This window comes from Pan troglodytes, chromosome 3, assembly GCF_028858775.2.
Source record: "Pan troglodytes isolate AG18354 chromosome 3, NHGRI_mPanTro3-v2.0_pri, whole genome shotgun sequence".
Lineage (NCBI taxonomy): Eukaryota > Metazoa > Chordata > Mammalia > Primates > Hominidae > Pan > Pan troglodytes.
Genome location: NC_072401.2, coordinates 163,466,731 through 163,483,923, shown reverse-complemented (window position 1 = coordinate 163,483,923; position 17,193 = coordinate 163,466,731). Strand labels below are relative to the sequence as shown.

Genomic DNA, 17,193 nt, shown 5'->3' with positions numbered 1-17,193 from the left:
TAGAAATGTTACAAGGGGAAATGAACAGTTAATCTTTACGCTGAGTTCATAAACTCTTTCACAATTATAAGTATTTGTAAAAAGGTTCTGATTTAGTCAACATATTTATTTGCTATGAGATTTATAATAGCCGTTTTATCTCACAGATAAAATGCTGTTTCAGTGGGACAAAGTAAATACAAATAAATAAGCACTTGTATGGATAGAAGAGTGAGATTAAGTGAGAATTTCCAGGGAATGCCATGGTAATTAATCCTATTTAACATCAGAGAGTGTAAAGCATAATGATGTTTGTCCAGATCATCCCTTAGAGCAGAATGGACAACTATTTCATGCATTTAAATGTCCATAATTCCATCAGTAATACAAAATAAGGCAGGAGAAACCAGGTGTTTGACTTAGAATGACATTGTCAATGCCAGTGGGTGGATCTTAGTAGTGTTGGCAATTTCCCTGCCATTAGCTAAAGATTTGAGAATAATAAGAGCAACAATGATCACTTAACAGAGAAAGATAAAGCCTGTAACTGTTGTTATATGCCCAGCTCAAAGCTACAATTACAAAATTAGTACTTTCAATTGTACCTGGAAATGTTAGTAACTAGTTTCAGTTATTTTTTAAGCGCTGTTTGTAACAAACACAAGGTAACTACAGTATTAACATTTAGGCTTTAAAATATTAAACATATTATTTGTAGTATCTTTACTTTAGATGGTCAAGATGCATTTAAAAACTTGGTATTCATGTTCAGAAAATCCTTGTGAGCCATGTAGGATACCTTAAAAATAAAATACTTTTCTTTCCACCAGTGGTTTAATGAAAATAATGATATCTCTTCAACTGGTCTTTCAAAAAAATTAAAGTTGGCTATATTGATTTTTTTTAAATGTTATATTAGGCACTTTAGGAAACCTAAAAGAAAATGTAATTATTTCCATTCAATCTTTTTAAAAATACATCTCCAGGCCAGATGCAGTGGCTCACACCTGTAATCCCAGCATTTTGGGAGGCTGAGGCAGGTGGACAACCTGAAATCAGGAATTCAAGTCCAGCCTGGCCAACATGGTAAAACCCCATCTCTACTAAAAACACAAAAATTAGCTGGGCGTGGTGGTGGGAGCCTGTAGTCCCAGCTACTCGGGTAGCTGAGGCAGGAGAATTGCTTGAACCCAGGAGGCAAAGGTTGCAGTGAGCCGAGATCGCACCACTGCATTCCAGCCTGGACAACAAGAGTGAAACTCCCTCTCAAAAACAATAACAACAAAAATACATCTCTTGCAGGATAGCATTTGTTATATATAACTAAACACATAAAATGTGTAATATTAGTTATTAACTCTGTCCTTTCACATGATCTATTTTTTAGAGTACTGCTGATAATATGTAATTATCTCACTTAATAATTAGATTGCTGTTTCCAGTGATCATCTCTAGAATAAAAACTCAATGAGAGCAGGGACTGTGACATTCTTATTAATTCACCTCCAGCACTTAGTATAGTTTTGGGCACGTGTTGGTTGAAAATAAGGAAAAGGAAAGAGAGAGGGAAGAAAGGAAAAAGAAGAAAGGAAGAAAGGGGGGAGACAAGAAGCTGTTCAGACCAAGTAGCCCAAGAACCAACTTATATTGACTGTATGGGAGAAGCATACATCTAATACCCGGAAATGTACATTCTTCTTACCGAAGGGGTATACTTATTTTCTTACCTTTAGTCTTTGAAGTAATGTACATATTACTTCAAATCAAATGGGCTTTCTTTTGATTAGAGGAGCACTGGGCACTGAGCATATGACTTCAACATGATCATGATTAGTTTGGGAAAAATATTTTTGCAAAGGATGGAGAAGAACTCAAATAACTCAAACATATGAATGGTACATTACTCTATGAGTTCACAATTGCTATTTCTTGCCTGTCTCCACCAAAGAGAGTAAATAAGTGGACATAGAACTAGAAGATCCTACTTTTCTGTCCTTCTCTCCCCTACACCCATAGCTTCATAGCCATGACTTGCCTTCACATTATCAAAATCAATCCCATGTCTTGTATATCTTCCATGAAAGTCAGCATAAAAATCTTGTACTTCCAAATCATCCCCTAATCCCAGAAATCTAACACCCATACCTCTCTATACTTGGGAGACAGTACCTTTACATCCACTTCTGGCACATTCAATTTTTCTTCTCATTTTTATTTATTTTTATATCACTTTTCATTCTATGGCAAAATATATATATTTACTACTATATTTCTTTGCTCTCCCTTCACCAGAATATGAGTTTCATATGGGAAAGATTTTTTTCTATCTTGTTGTCTGCTGTGTTTTCAGAGTTTTGGACAATGCCTGACACATAGTAGGCAGTCTGAAAGGATTTGTTGAATGGATGATTGAGTTAGTGAGTGAAGGAGAATAGTAAAAACAGTAAAGAGAATAGTTCATTTTGAGGATGGTCAAGTTTTTTTATTGTTTGTTTTGGAACAAAAGAGAATACAGTACCAAGACAGTGAGTCATTCCTGATTTGTTACAGTCCTTGTGCAACTTTGACATTTCTATTACATTGAAGTTCAAAATGTACTCCCTGTTCCATGCTGTGTCTGAACTCCCCTGATGCCATCCATTCTGCTAATACTTCTATTTTTTCACACTGAACCAAACCATTGGAGGGCCCAAGATTCATATAACTTGACTTCTGATCAGTGTAAAAAAAAGTGTAAAAGATTTTATTTTGATAGCCTTAAGGCTACCAGACTCCTTGAGGAGTTTACCAACTTTGGTAGGCTTGAGAAACATCCTCACCATTTTATCCGAGGTAACAAGTGAAAATATGATTGGTCTTTTTGACCAATCAAGATCATAAGATGGTATCTTGTTATCTCTTATACCACTTATACCACTTATTACCTCTTATATCATTTTATAAGAGGTAAAATGGTATGAGATAAAAAATAGCATGAGATAATGAAGTATCATCACAACATATTTGAATACGATATATTCAAATATATTTAGTGAATCTGGCAGTGTCATGAATTGCTAGTTAAGAGCTAACATGTGCCTTTTGAGAAGTCTACAGTGAGTTTTTGGAATCAGTGTCAAACACTAAATGAAAGAAGTGCACGGAACTATCAGAGCCCTACAAGTTTGTGCCAACGAGTGGTTACTGTGGACTGAGGAAGGAAGTCTACTTGTATAGTTTTTCATACTTTCTTTTTGACCATCAAATACTCATGACTGTAAAGCTATAAAAATTCTGGTATCTGGGAGGCGGACGTTGCAGTGAGCCGAGATGCGCCACTGCACTCTAGCCTGGGCGACAGAGCAAGACTCCGTCTCAAAACAAACAAACAAACAAAAACAAAAACAAACAAACAAAAATTCTGGGTACCTAAACCAATTTTTCAATGCTGATTGAAATGTCCTGTAAACACATAAAACATTCTACATTAAATATATGCCATTTTTATATCAATCATACCTCAATAAAGATGTGAAAAAACAGAAAAGAAGAAAAGTCATAGGAAAGTACCTCCCTCATTAGTAAACACCAGAATGTGACAAAGCTTCCCCTCAGGACACATGAAGGAGAGAAATAATTACTAAGAATCATGTTTTAAGTGGGGTATTTCATTGACCCACTTAAATGAGATAAAAGAGCAAATATTTGAAATATTTAGAATAAGAAAATGAATCTACTTTGTCCTATGCATGGATACGCTTCAGTATAGATGATAAGGGCTTAAAAAATAAGAAGTTTATTAGCCAGGACTGGCTTCTCAAGGTCACATGCATTAAAATGGCCTGCCCAGCTTAAGTTGTATCATCATGACCAAGTGAAGGCCAAGATCAAATCAAGATCAAACTAGTCTTATGCAAGAGCCAGTGATAAGTATAAAGTGGGAAGTCCAATATCTTGGTCTAATACATTAAGTTTGTAAAGTATTAAAACAGAAATAAACATGAGACAGAAAATGACAAAAGCTTTTCCCTATCTTTGTGCTCATCTCTATTTACAAATAAATGAGAGACTAAAAGTCATTAAAATGTCTGAATAAAGGCTGGTGTCACTGCATCCTAAACATTACCACAATGCTAACATTGTACATATTTAGTGCATAGGGCGGTAGAATCGTGCACACTGCCCCTTCTCCCAGCCCCCAGGAAAAGTCAAAAGTCATTTTCTATGATCTAACCAATAACAAATGGAGAATGACTGAGAGCTCTGTTGCTTTCTAAATAGAAAAATTGTAATATATGTATTTTTATTAGGCTTATAGAAGAGATGGCTTCAGCGTTAGGTAGTTTTGTTAATCCATCCAGCTGGACTGTGCAAAAGTTTAGGGCTTGCCATCTACAATTTCTATTTATTTGGGTCAGTTAAACCAGATAAAATTTTGCCTTTTTTCTTCCTCAAGGTAACAAATAATCAGCTTAACCAATATAATTTTAACACTGGTACATACACAAAAATAAAGAACTCACTGAGTTGCAAAAGTTCTATTTAGCACTGCATGTGCTAACATTACATATCACTGCTTAGCTGACTAGAGAGGGTGCTGGAGGCTCCAGTGACCCAGATGCTTAGCTCCATTTTCAGAGTTATCTCCTCAGTCTATCTACACTCAGACATCATGAAACGTTCAACACAGGAGAGTTCCAAAAAAGGTGAAAAAATAGCTCAAAAGCATCTGAGGATCTTTAGAAAGTAGCATCACCAATCTGCCTTTGCTGTACTAAAGAAAGTCCAAGACATTCTGCTCCACCAAAAGAAACGATAATTCATTGTGAATGTGCAACCATAACATGCACGAGCCGATGTCTGGAAGTCTGCAGTGAATTATTTAAAGAAGCAATGCATTATGTAAAAATTACTATTTTTAATGTTAAATGATCACTTTTGAGTGTATGCTGTATGTTATGTCTTACACCTGGCTCTGTGTGTGCGTGTGTGTGTGTGTAAATCTTCACATTCATTTTCTAATTGAGGAAAGTGTAAATGATTTGCCAGAAATTATTGAGGTATTAAATGGCATTGGCAGGTCCCGAACCCAGAGCCACCTGATTTTGAAGTCTTTGTTTTCTGATTATACTGCACCACCTTTAAAACAAACAAACCAACCAACCACTGTGACGCACAGCTTCAAGCAATATAAATCCCTGCCTTTGTATGTGAGAGAGTATGAAAAACCGTGGTCACAGCTATGCAGCTACCACGATAGAAATGTCTGAAAAATCTTGGGAAGCTCTGTTATATGACAAGAAATAGTCGAAATCATTAGAGTACCAAAAAGCTGCAGCCGCAGTCCATAGACTAGAGCACAGACTAGAAAAGAAGTTTGATGATTTTCTTCACTCACGCCTGGATAGATTTTCATCATCAATCGGTGCATTAATTCTATCTAGCTCCTGGAAACAGTCATTTGCTTAATAGCTCTTTTGTGACCAAGGGAATTCATGCACAATCCCAAATGACTTAACTTCCAGCTGGGGAGGAGTTCAGGCAGAGGAGAAAAAATAACCTAACTTCATTATTTTACAAATCATATGAGGAAGAAAGTTGGGACAAACTGTCTCACTATTTTTGTTGGGAAAGACCACTGTTTTATTTTGACATAGGTCACCGAGACACAGGAGGCAATTTTCATGCAGAAGTATTTCCTTGAGTCAGTATAAATGGAGCAAAGAAAATGCATGAAATACAAAATGTTCTTTAAATGTTCAGATTTGTTGAGTTCCACTGTGAAACTTTTATATTAGAACGTTTGAACGAAATTGTAATTACCTATCTTAACATCATAACTTTATATCTTTGAAAAGGTTAAAAATGATTGTTCAGTAACTAAAAACCTGGATTTTTCCAAAATTGAGTTCTTTGCCCTGCTGCAGACATGAAATGATCTATTATGTGATTATTACATATAATAAATTATATTATAGAAATTTTAAGACACAAATCTAAAGGTATGGTTATAATTTTCTTGTTAGGTGATAAAACAGGAAGAACTTGGCAAGGATCTCTTTGATTGTACTTTGTATGTTCTATTGAAATACGATGATTTTAATGCTGACAAGCACCTGGCTCTTGAAGAATTTTATAAAGCATTCCGTGAGTACAAGATTCATTCTCCAATTTCCCTTTGTTCTTTTTCCTGTTGCTTTACACAATATGGTCTATTTGCTTGCTCTCATAGTACAAGCTGTTTCTTAAGAAAAATTATATAATTTAGTGAATTTAAGTTTCAAGTTGTATTGAAACATATGAAAAAGCTAAGGGATTCAGTAGTTCTGAAATGAACAGTTAGAAATATTTGATAACCACGAATATCATCAATTCTCATTGATTATAGTTTAAGACATTAGTTCCTCAATGCTGCTTTCAAGGTTATTTTAGAGCAGGAGGAGCTTTTGACTAGTTGTCACCATGTATCAAAAACAATTATTTACACACTCAAATATTTTAACTTCATTGGGAAACCAAAATGGATTAACAGATGTAGTTTGAGTGTATTTGAAGGGCAATGATTGGCATTAGAATGAAGAGTTATATTTTTATTAAGGTATTTTGGAAAAATTGATACATGTTTGAATTGCCGAAGTGTGTCTTCAGAGTGACTAAATGTGTTTTTTAGAACAGAGTCATAAAGATGACTTGATTAACCAAAATTACTTATCAGGTTATTCTTTAAAAATAACTCAAAGAGGCCACTAATGGGTGCCTTACACCTGTAATCCCGGCACTTTGGGAGGTTGAGGTGGGTGGATCACCTGAGGACAGGAGTTCAAGACCAGCCTGGCTAACACGGTGAAACCTCGTCTCTACTAAACATACAAAAATTAGCTGGGTGTGGTGTTGTGCGCCTGTAATCCCAGCTACTCAGGAGGCTGAGGCCGGAGAATCACTTGAACCCGGGGGCGGAGGTTGCAGTGAGCCAAGATGGCGCCATTGCAGTCCAGCCTGGTTGACAGAGCAAGACTCCATGGCAATAATATTAATAATAATAGTAAAATAATTGAAAGAGAAAGGACTAAGAAACAATAAACAAAAACAAGGATTTAGGAGCTACGTGTAAAAGAAAGAAAGACAAAGTAAATTTATTCGTTGGTATTAGAAAATCACCAAAGAAGGAAAATTAAACAGGATTCAGTTTAATTCAGAACTTGAAACCAAAATTTCTGTTTTTTTCCAGAAAAGATAGGAAGTAGAATATGTACTTGTGTAAAAAGGTCTTTTTTGAATTATGCCCCTGACTTTTAGCCATTTATCAGCTGTCTGATGTTGGAGAAGTTATTTAAATGTATTTTTCTTCTTAAAATTTCATGTAAATAAAGATAATTTTCTTACTGCATGATAATTTTTATTAAAACACTGTATTATATTTTATGTGATAATTTAAGCAAAATAATATATGAAAAAAGTTGTAGCTTATAAATTTTTAAATCACGATAAAAATACGCTCTTTGGATATGGTTAAGTAGTATTTTCACTTTAAGTTACTAGGCAGAATGCAACACAGGATGATCCGGTAAACTGTTAGTTCTTTGGAAGGGTGTTGTTAGATTAGGTACTTTTCAAAAATGATAAAATGAAAGCAGCATTGGCAGGGCGCAGTGGCTTATGCCTGTAATCCCAGCACTTTGGGAGGCTGAGGTGGGCGGATCACCTAAGGTCTGGAGTTTGAGACCAACCTGGACAACATGGAGAAACCCCATCTCTACTAAAAATACAAAAATTAGTGGGGCGTGGTGGCAGGCATCTGTAATCCCAGCTACTCGGGAGGCTGAGGCAGGAGAATAGCTTGAACCCAGGAGGCAAAGGTTGAAGTGAGCCAAGATCACGCAATTGCACTCCAGCCTAAACAACAGAGTGAGACTCTGTCTCCAAAAAATAAAAAAATAAAAAGAACACAGCATTATTATTCTACTTTATATGAAGGAGGTGAAATACACAGAAATTAACAAATAGGTGGCTGAGTTTCTAATCAAACTTGTGTTGACCTAATTATGAAGTCTATGTGTTTTTCCCTATGCTTCCTGCTGTAGTGGGCATTCTTTTGTGTGCTCATGGTGGCAAGGTAACAGGGAGAAAATGTGGTTTGTCAGGGAAAAACTTTTATGTTTACATACAGTAATGTGTGTGTGTGTGTGTGTGTGTGTGCGCGCCTATGTCAGTATGAATGATACTATCATATAAGATAGAAGGAAATAGGTGTTATTTACAAAGCCTTCAAAATATTAAGTAAGTTGAAAATATGATATTTAGTTTTGGAAATCAGGGATACCTTATGAAGGTGGTGGAAATTAAATAACTAAATTAATCTTAAGGACAAGTGAATTTAAACTTTTGGAGATGAGCAAAGGGTAGTAGACAGAAAGAAAAACATAAATAAAAAGTCAGATACTTGACATATTAGGGCATTTAGAAAAACCTGGCCCAACTGCATTATCTGTTGCAACCTGAAATTTTATGAAAATGTAGAAATTATTTTGGGCAATTTACTAAATAGTTTTAATAAATAAGCAGTCTAATCTCCTAACCACTACCTCCATCTCTCAATAGAAAGATAGATAGACTTGACTAACAGAAGTAGGCAAATTCTACAGCCATGCTTGGAAATAATTTCAATCGTATATAGTTTACCCAGCATCAACAAGAGTATTAAATGGATATGTTTGTGTAAGATATTTATTCAAAATACAGTTATTGTTGGTGGTGCAACAGTGGAAGAGAAACAATAGAAATATGTGAATGAGTAATCTGTTATTTTTATGATAGCCAGCAAAGACACTGAAAAGCAATCCCTGGCCCTATCAGTAAAAATAATTTTGCCTAAAATACTACTGCTTGCACCTGTCAAGGGGAAAAATAGTACTGCGTTTTGGGATGTAATTTGATGTTGCTAAAGAAAACAAGGTACATCAGTGCATCGTCCTTATAAATAACATTTTACAAGTCAGAAATCTAAATAATCAATAAAAAGTTTTAATAAAGATATAGTAAAACAGATTACATATAAAAGTACTAGGGAATATTGAATTTGGATAGAAGGAAATATATATGGGTTTCATTAACTATTAGAAAGTAGTATGTTAAAAATTTTATGGAAATTGTTTGTAGTAAATACAATGAATTTAGTGAATATAGTAGTGATTCTGCCATTAGGTCAAATTTATGTATAATACAAAGGGTCTACATTTTTAATAGTCATAAAGAGATGTTAGTTGGGTAATGAAATTGCTTGGCAATCAGCAATCATGGGATAATTTTTTCTTTTTAGATAATCAAAACTATCCTATAACAATGATAAAATGTTGTTCACAACATCATTTAGTGGAAATAATGCTTTTTCTAAGTAATGCTGCTATTACGGGAAATATTTTCATATTCTTTTTGGTGTCACCAAGCAAACTTCTTGTAAGGTATTACATTTTCAGTGCTTCACCCTTATTTAAACTAGGCGTCAAGCTATATAATGATCCCTCAGAGATACAGAACTGACCTGTGTGGATTGTATCTGCATTAGTGAGAAGATATTTATACTTTAATGAGAATTATAAATACTTATCGATTTCTTTATCTCTCTCCATAAAATTACCTGATAATTAAATCCACTTGGGTTTTGTGAAGTTTAGTGACAGGCTTTGTATAATGACATGATTTTAGAAAATTGTAAAATACTAAGGTATCATGAATAAAAAATGTATAACACTAATGGGAAAAGAAATCTATTCAAAAATCATGTATTATGTACCTTTGTGTATAGGGTGTTGTGATAGTCAAAGCTACTTACAAAGATAGGTTTCCTTTCCCCTAGGAATATCTAATCTCAGACAGACAGTGATCAAAATGACAGATGTATTAAGACTAAGAAGGAACCATTTTTCCACATCCAGGATGCCTTCCTCCACATACTTTATAAAAAGAAGCTCAGAAAGCTAGAAAAGCCTTAAGTGAATATCCAGAGGGATAAACTAAGGCAGAAGAAGTTAGAAATCTATCATGATTCATTAATTGTTTTCTGGTCGATACAAAGGTAAACAGACTTCTTGAGTTCCAGGTTCTTTCTCTCTGCCATGGTATAAAATGGAAGATAGTAAAGGGTAATCCGCAAACAGGAAAAAGTTAATGGTAAAAAAATAGCATATTATCAAGTGTTTTTATATTATTGCAGTGTTATTCCAGTAGACATAACGTGTTTTTCAAAAATACCTTTTTTCTTTGTGGATTAGATAAATTGTTTTAATATTTTATCATAGGTATTGAATGGTCAATTATTTAATTTTTCTTCATAATTTTTAGTATTGTTAATAATTTGATTTTTACTAGCATATTTAAAATAAATCCTTATTGTGTGCTTCAAGTATTTCATATCATGCCTTGTCTGATTAACAGACTTGGAAAGCTATTTAATAGGATCCAATAAATAATAAGTTTAGTGACATACTTTTGAATATAGAGAGGAAATACCAAATTCTCTGGTAAGGTAGTGTACATCCTTCACCCTGGATTTTGTTGTCATGAGTATATTCAGTAAAGTGTGTTCATTTTCCAGGACAAAAGTTTCTCGTAGAATTAAAAATGAGTTAATAGTGCTATTATTCTATACCAAGTGCTAAATATTTCATTGTCTTCCAATTCAAATTTAATCAAATTATAACATTAAGTATGATTTGCATGGAATACTATACTTCTGATTTAAATCTGTCAGTAAATATAAGCGATTTGCCATCAGACAAGATAACCATACACTAATTGAGGCATTTAACTTCAGAAGTGATGCTCAAATAAATGTCTTTATTTGCTTAGGTTATGAAACTCAATTGAAATGATGAAGTGATGTTATATGCTTATTGATTTTAGAAATGAGTTACTTCATTTAGAGTTTCTAGATAACCAAGAATGGTATAAATGACTACCCAGAGATAGAATTTTTGTTCTGAAACTGCTTCCTATGTACTTCATTTCCTGAGTTAAATAATAAATTACTTTGACTGTAGTACTAAACCTTAAAATTGTGTGAAATTTTACGAGGAGTATGAACTTTTAAAACTGTATGAGACGTTCTGGTAAATGTGATAGATTTTTGAAGTGTTATTAAACTGTTCTAAGTTGTAGCTCCCAAAACCATATACATATATATGTACTTTAAGATGTGTATGTATTTTTGTGTGTTCAACTTCTAATGTCACACTTTTAAAAATTTCTATTAATTCAACATGATCTTTATATGTACAAATATCCAAAAGAAGGTACGTTTCTAGCAGGCATAAAAATAATTAAGTTTTTGTCAGTAAAACACATCAACTGTGAACATCATATTAACACTAATTGTGTAATAGCTCTATTGTTCTTTAAAAGGTAACTATGATTCTAAAATTCTAAAATATTTTTAAAAATTTAAAATCACCTAATTATTAACTTTTATATTGAAAATGTCATCACTCTATATGAAACAGTTCTTTTTTTTTTTTTTTTTTTTTAATTGAGACGGTGTCTTGCTCTGTCGCCCAGGCTGGAGTGCAGTGGCGCGATCTCGGCTCACTGCAAGCTCCGCCTCCCGGGTTCACACCGTTCTCCTGCCTCAGCCTCCGGAGTAGCTGGGACTACAGGCGCCAGCCACCATACCCGGCTAATTTTTTGCATTTTTAGTAGAGAGGGGGTTTCACCGTGATAGCCAGGACAGTCTCGATCTCCCGACCTCATAATCCACCCGCCTCGGCCTCCCAAAGTGCTGGGATTGCAGGCGTGAGCCACCGCGCCTGGCCGAAACAGTTCTTAATGCAATATAGATTTGTTAATGACATTATGAGGAAAATAGAACTCATTTTCCAGGGAAAGCAGAACTGCTACACTAAAATATTACTTATCAAAAGCTTCTAATAATTAGAACAATAAAAATGAATATTACATTAGCATTCATAGATATTAGATCATTAGTATATAAAAACCTTTGTTTGAGTAAAATAGCAGAGTTTAGTGAACAAAATTAAGAATGTTGCACTAATATAGGCTAAAAGTGATGACGGGGCCAGAACCAAAGAAGCAACAGTAAAAATGCAGGAATGTGGCCATATCTGCGAAATAACTTATGAACAGAATTAACTTGAATTGGTGAGTGATTACATATACATGACAGGGAGAGGACTTGAGTCAAGGATAATGCCCAAATTTCTAGCTTGCCTACTAAGCTGAATGGTGTTTCTGTTTATTAAAGCAGGGGTCATGGGAAGAGATGCAAATTTAGGGAAAGACATTGAGTTAAATTTTGGAAATGTTGGTATATTTTTAAAAAATACACAAACTTCTGTTTGGAGAATATTGTGGTTCAAGTAGGTGACCTCAGCCAGAAATAAAAATAGGGAATATGTAGGTAGAAACTGAAGATCTGTCAGAAGGTTGCGTCATTCAAGATGAGCAAGTAAAGAGAGAAAGAATGAGCAAAAGTGGAGGACTTGAGAACCGTCTTAGTGGATATCATAACAAAATATGGTAGACAGGTGGCTTCAACAATGGAAATTTATTTCTCATGGTTCTTGAGATGGGGAAGTCTAGCATCAAGGTACCAGCCAATGCAGTGTCTGGTGAGGGCTGTCTTCCTGGCTTATAAACTAATGCCCGCCTTCTTGCTGCATTGTCACCAAAGAGAGAGAACGCTGTCTGGTGTCTCATATTATAAGGACAAAAAACCTATCAGATTAGGACCCACCCTAAAGACCTCATTAAACCTTAACGTTATTTTAGGCCCTATCTCCAAATATAGTCACATTGAGGGTTAGGGCATTAACATATGAAGTTGGAGGAGACACAATTCAGTCCATACCAGAATTAAAACTGAAATGCATTTTAACAGGTGGTGTCCAAAGCAGGGCACCACCATGACATTTTACTAAGGAAGAATTGATGAACATTTTTCAAAGCTGAATCCAAGGGAAAAAAAAGTGAAGTCTTCTTGGCCACTAGGTTTGGCAGAAAGGAACTTACTAGTAACTCTGGTCATGAGACTTTCAATATAGATGTAAGGACAGAAGCAAAAGTGCTGATGATTGAGAGGTTGGATGTAAGAAAACTGAAAAATAATAATTCTGGATAAAGAAGCAGAACATATAAGCATCCATCAAGTATGAATATATTTAGATAAAATACAAAACAGCTAAAACTCCTCTATGATTTTAGAATTAATATGATGGTAGCCTTTGCGAGAAAGGAAAAGGAATGGGATGGAAACATCAGGTCATCTATGGTGCTGGAAACATTCCATCTATCTATCTATCTATCTATCTATCTATCTATGTATCTATCTATCTATCCATCTATCATATGTCTATATTTAACATCTATAGTGGTTTCACAGGCATCCTTACTTTGTTCAAGTGTACTGATTTATACATCGTAATGTGTCACTATTTTGTATCTCTGCTATTTAAAAAATAAAACAACAAAATTTACCAGAGCAACTGAATTCACCTCTGGCCTAGAGCTCATGAATTATCTCTGAAAGACTAAACCTTTCATTCAAACACAAAGGCATTGATAATTCTAAGCTTACCTTGATTTGGGAATCATTGTGTTAGATAATGTTATAGCTACTATAAAATAATCCCATATATACAGATCATTATAATATGAAACCTTGCAGCAACTTAATCACCTGACATATTTGGAGAATAATTCCTCTATTACATACTAGCATTACAAAATTAATAATGTGCATTTTAGTTTGTATGATCATCCTTTTTTTTTCTTTTTTTTTGAGACAAGTTCTCCCTCTGTCACCCAGGCTGGAGTGCAGTGACACTATCATAGCTCACTGCAGCCTTGAGCTCCTGGGCTCAAGCAATCCTCCCATTTCACCCTCCGAAGTAGTTAAGATTACAAGAGTGTGCCACCTCATTTGGCTAATTTATTTCTTTATTTGTTTAGTAGAGATGGGACTTTGCTATGTTGCCCAGCCTGGTCTCAAACTCTTACCTTCAAATGAGCCTCCCAAAGTGCTGGGATTACAAGTATGAGTCCCTGTGCCAGGGCTGATTATAAAACATTTTATGTTAGAGTTCATAGCTATCCCCTGGCTATTTTGGGAAATACCACTCAGCACCATTTCCTTGCTTTCTAGTCTGTGTTGCTGTTGCTATACGGGTTCTTAGGGAAAGGATTTTCCAAAATGATTGCTGAGACCCAGCCTATAGACATGTATTCAAAAAGGACAGTTTTTTGCTCCTAAACATAGTAAATTATTTTTATACACCAAGTGTAATGGAAAGAGAGAAAGAGAAGCAATACCAATTTAAACTGTATTTTTTTTAAGTCTTATGTTTTTCCCATGGTAAAATAACTCCGTCCTTCATTTTGTCCTTTAATCTCCCATTTGTAAGATTACCTTAATGGGATACCACTATTGTGCCTTTAGGGTTCTTTTTTTCACCTATAGTATCTGGCATTCTTCACACTCTGATCTCTAACTGGTACATTTTGCTTGCTAACATAATGATTTATAATCCTAAAAGCAGACACAATTAGACAGTTCAAGTGAAACATTTATCATATTTATTTCTTAAAGTATTTGCTTTTTTGTCATACAAATATTAATAGAGTAAGGTCTTTTCTGACTCTAAGTGTAATTGCAGTGCAATAAAACGAGAATTGACCATTCTTATTTTCCACACTGTACCATATATTGTCAGTCGTAACTTAGTGCATCTAACCTAAGATTTCTTTCCACTGATTACAGTATAGTAATCTTAGGTAGGATTTGCCTAAGGATTATGTTTTTCAGACCTTTTTAGATTCCACATATAAGTGAGACCATACAGTAATTTTTTAAAAATGCAAATGAATATCATCTTTTAATGGCTGCCATTGTTTGAAAATCATAATTTTTAAAATTATGAAGGTAACACTCTATTTATTATCATGCCCAAACTATCACTTTTATACTTAGAGAAGCACTGTCTAATGAAACATAATATAAACAAAAAATGCTGGCCATCCTAATATTTTGAAATTTTCTAGCAGTCACGTTAAAAAAAGAAAAATCAGGCAAAATTGATTTTAATAACATTTTATTTACTTAAACACGTCCAAAATATTATTATCATACCAATATGAGCATTAAGTGTATATTATTCATTCTTTTTTCTTACCAAGTCTTTGAAACCTGGTGTATATTTTACATTATTACAGTACAGCATATCTCAATTGGATAAGCCAAATGTTCAATAGCCACATGTAGTTAATTACTGGCTACCCTCTTGGACAGTGTAACATTAGAGTGTCAAATTATAATGACTTCTCTATCTAAAATTTTATTCCAAGTATTTTAAATATGAATTTAAGTGCAAATTCCATTTGTACATAAATCACATGGTGTGAACTTTGTATTAATATTTATTTTTCAGAAATTCAAAAAAACATATACTAAAATGAATGTGATTTCATCTAAGGGACAAACATACTTGTATATATTCTCAACATAAATAGAATATTTACTTTAGAAAGAGTTACATCAAATGTACTTATCGTATTGTGTGTTTTGGATTCAGAGATGTGTTTGTCACATGGATATATGCTGTAATGGTGGGGACTGGGCTTCTAATGTACCCGTTACCCAAAGGGAAGATTTTACCAAATAAGTAATTTTTCAACTCTCACTCCCCTCACACCCTCCCTTTTTTGGAGTCCCCAGAGCCTATTATTGTTATTATTTATTTTTTTATTTTTATTTTTATTTTTTTTGACAAAGACTCGCTCTGTCGCCCAGGCTGGAGTGCAGTGGCACGATCTTGGCTCACTGCAAGCTCCGCCTGTCGGGTTCACGCCATTCTCCTGCCTCAGCCTCCCGAGTAGCTGGGACTACAGGCCCCCGCCACCACGCCCGGCTATTGTATTTTTAGTAGAGATGGGGTTTCACCGTGTTAGCTAGGATGGTCTTGATCTCCTGACCTCGTGATCCGCCTGCCTCGGCCTTCCGAAGTGCTGGGATTACGGGTGTGAGCCACCGCGCTGGGCCTATTATCTTTCTCTTTATGTCCATGTGTATCCATTGTTTAGCTCTCACTTATAAATGAGAACATGTGATACATGATTTTCTGCTTCTGTGTTAGTTTGCTTATGATAATGGCATCCAACTTCATCCATGTTGCTGCAGAGGACTTGATTTAATTCATTTTTATGAAATAGTGCATAGTATTTCACGGTATATATGTACCACATTTTTTTAAATCCAGTCAACCATTGGAGGACATTCAGGTTGACTCCATGACTTTGCTATTGTGAATAGTGCTGCAATAAACATAGGAATGCAGGTGTCTTTTCAATATAATGATTTCCTTTCTTTTGGGTAGATAGATACCCAGTAGTGGGGTTGATGGGTCAAATGGTAGTTCTACTTTTAGTTCTTTGAAGTATCTCCATACTGCTTTCCATAGTGGTTGAACTAATTTACATCCCCACCAACACTGTGTAAGTGTTCCCTTTCCTCTGCATCCATGCCAACATCTTGTTTTTTGACTTTTTAGTAATAGCCATTCTGACTGGTGTAAGATGGTATTTTATTGTGGTTTTAATTTGCATTTATCCGATGCTTAGTGATGTTAAACATTTTTTCATGTTTTTTTTTTTGCCACTTGTATGTCTTCTTTTGAGAAACATTTTTCATGTCCTTTGTCGAGTTCAATAAAATGTATTTAATGCCACCATACATAAGTGTTTTTCAAATGCCCTTATTGATGGTCATTTAATCATACATCTTCTGTCCATAGTTAGTACCTTAAAAATAGCTTTTCTAATTTTTAAAATAATCTTATTTTAGTAACTAATGACTCATGTCTTTCCTTTCCTTAAAAGAAATTCGCCAATCGTGTAAGTCTTTTCATGTGAGTTACTGTTCAGTCTGAGAAAAAAAAAAAAAAACGTGTTTCCCCTTTGCATTATTTCAGTCCAGCAATTAACAGTGAAACAGCTTTAGGGAGCTTGTACAACCTTATATACCACATGGATTAATGTTTTACCTTCCACGTTTTGAAGTTTTACAAATAGCTCTAGAATATTGTTACCTCTGAGAACTCTAGGGAAATTACTATGATACATGGAATGTAATAATTATTTAAAGGTTTGAAAAATGCTAAAAAACTTTTTCAGGATCATCACAGTAAAAATAAATATATGTACATATGTACATATTTATGTTTAAAAAGGTAT

General features: G+C 34.5%; 1 protein-coding gene across 3 annotated transcripts in view; it reads left to right on the top strand.

Moving 5' to 3' along the window:
- Positions 1-17,193, top strand: part of FSTL5 (follistatin like 5) — an 816,338-nt gene that overhangs the window by 435,076 nt on the left and 364,069 nt on the right. For all 3 annotated transcript variants that reach the window (XM_016952467.4, XM_016952464.4, XM_063809978.1), the window contains one exon: positions 5,985-6,105. In XM_016952467.4, coding sequence (XP_016807956.2) covers positions 5,985-6,105 — 121 coding nt within the window. The remainder of the gene's footprint in view (positions 1-5,984; positions 6,106-17,193) is intronic.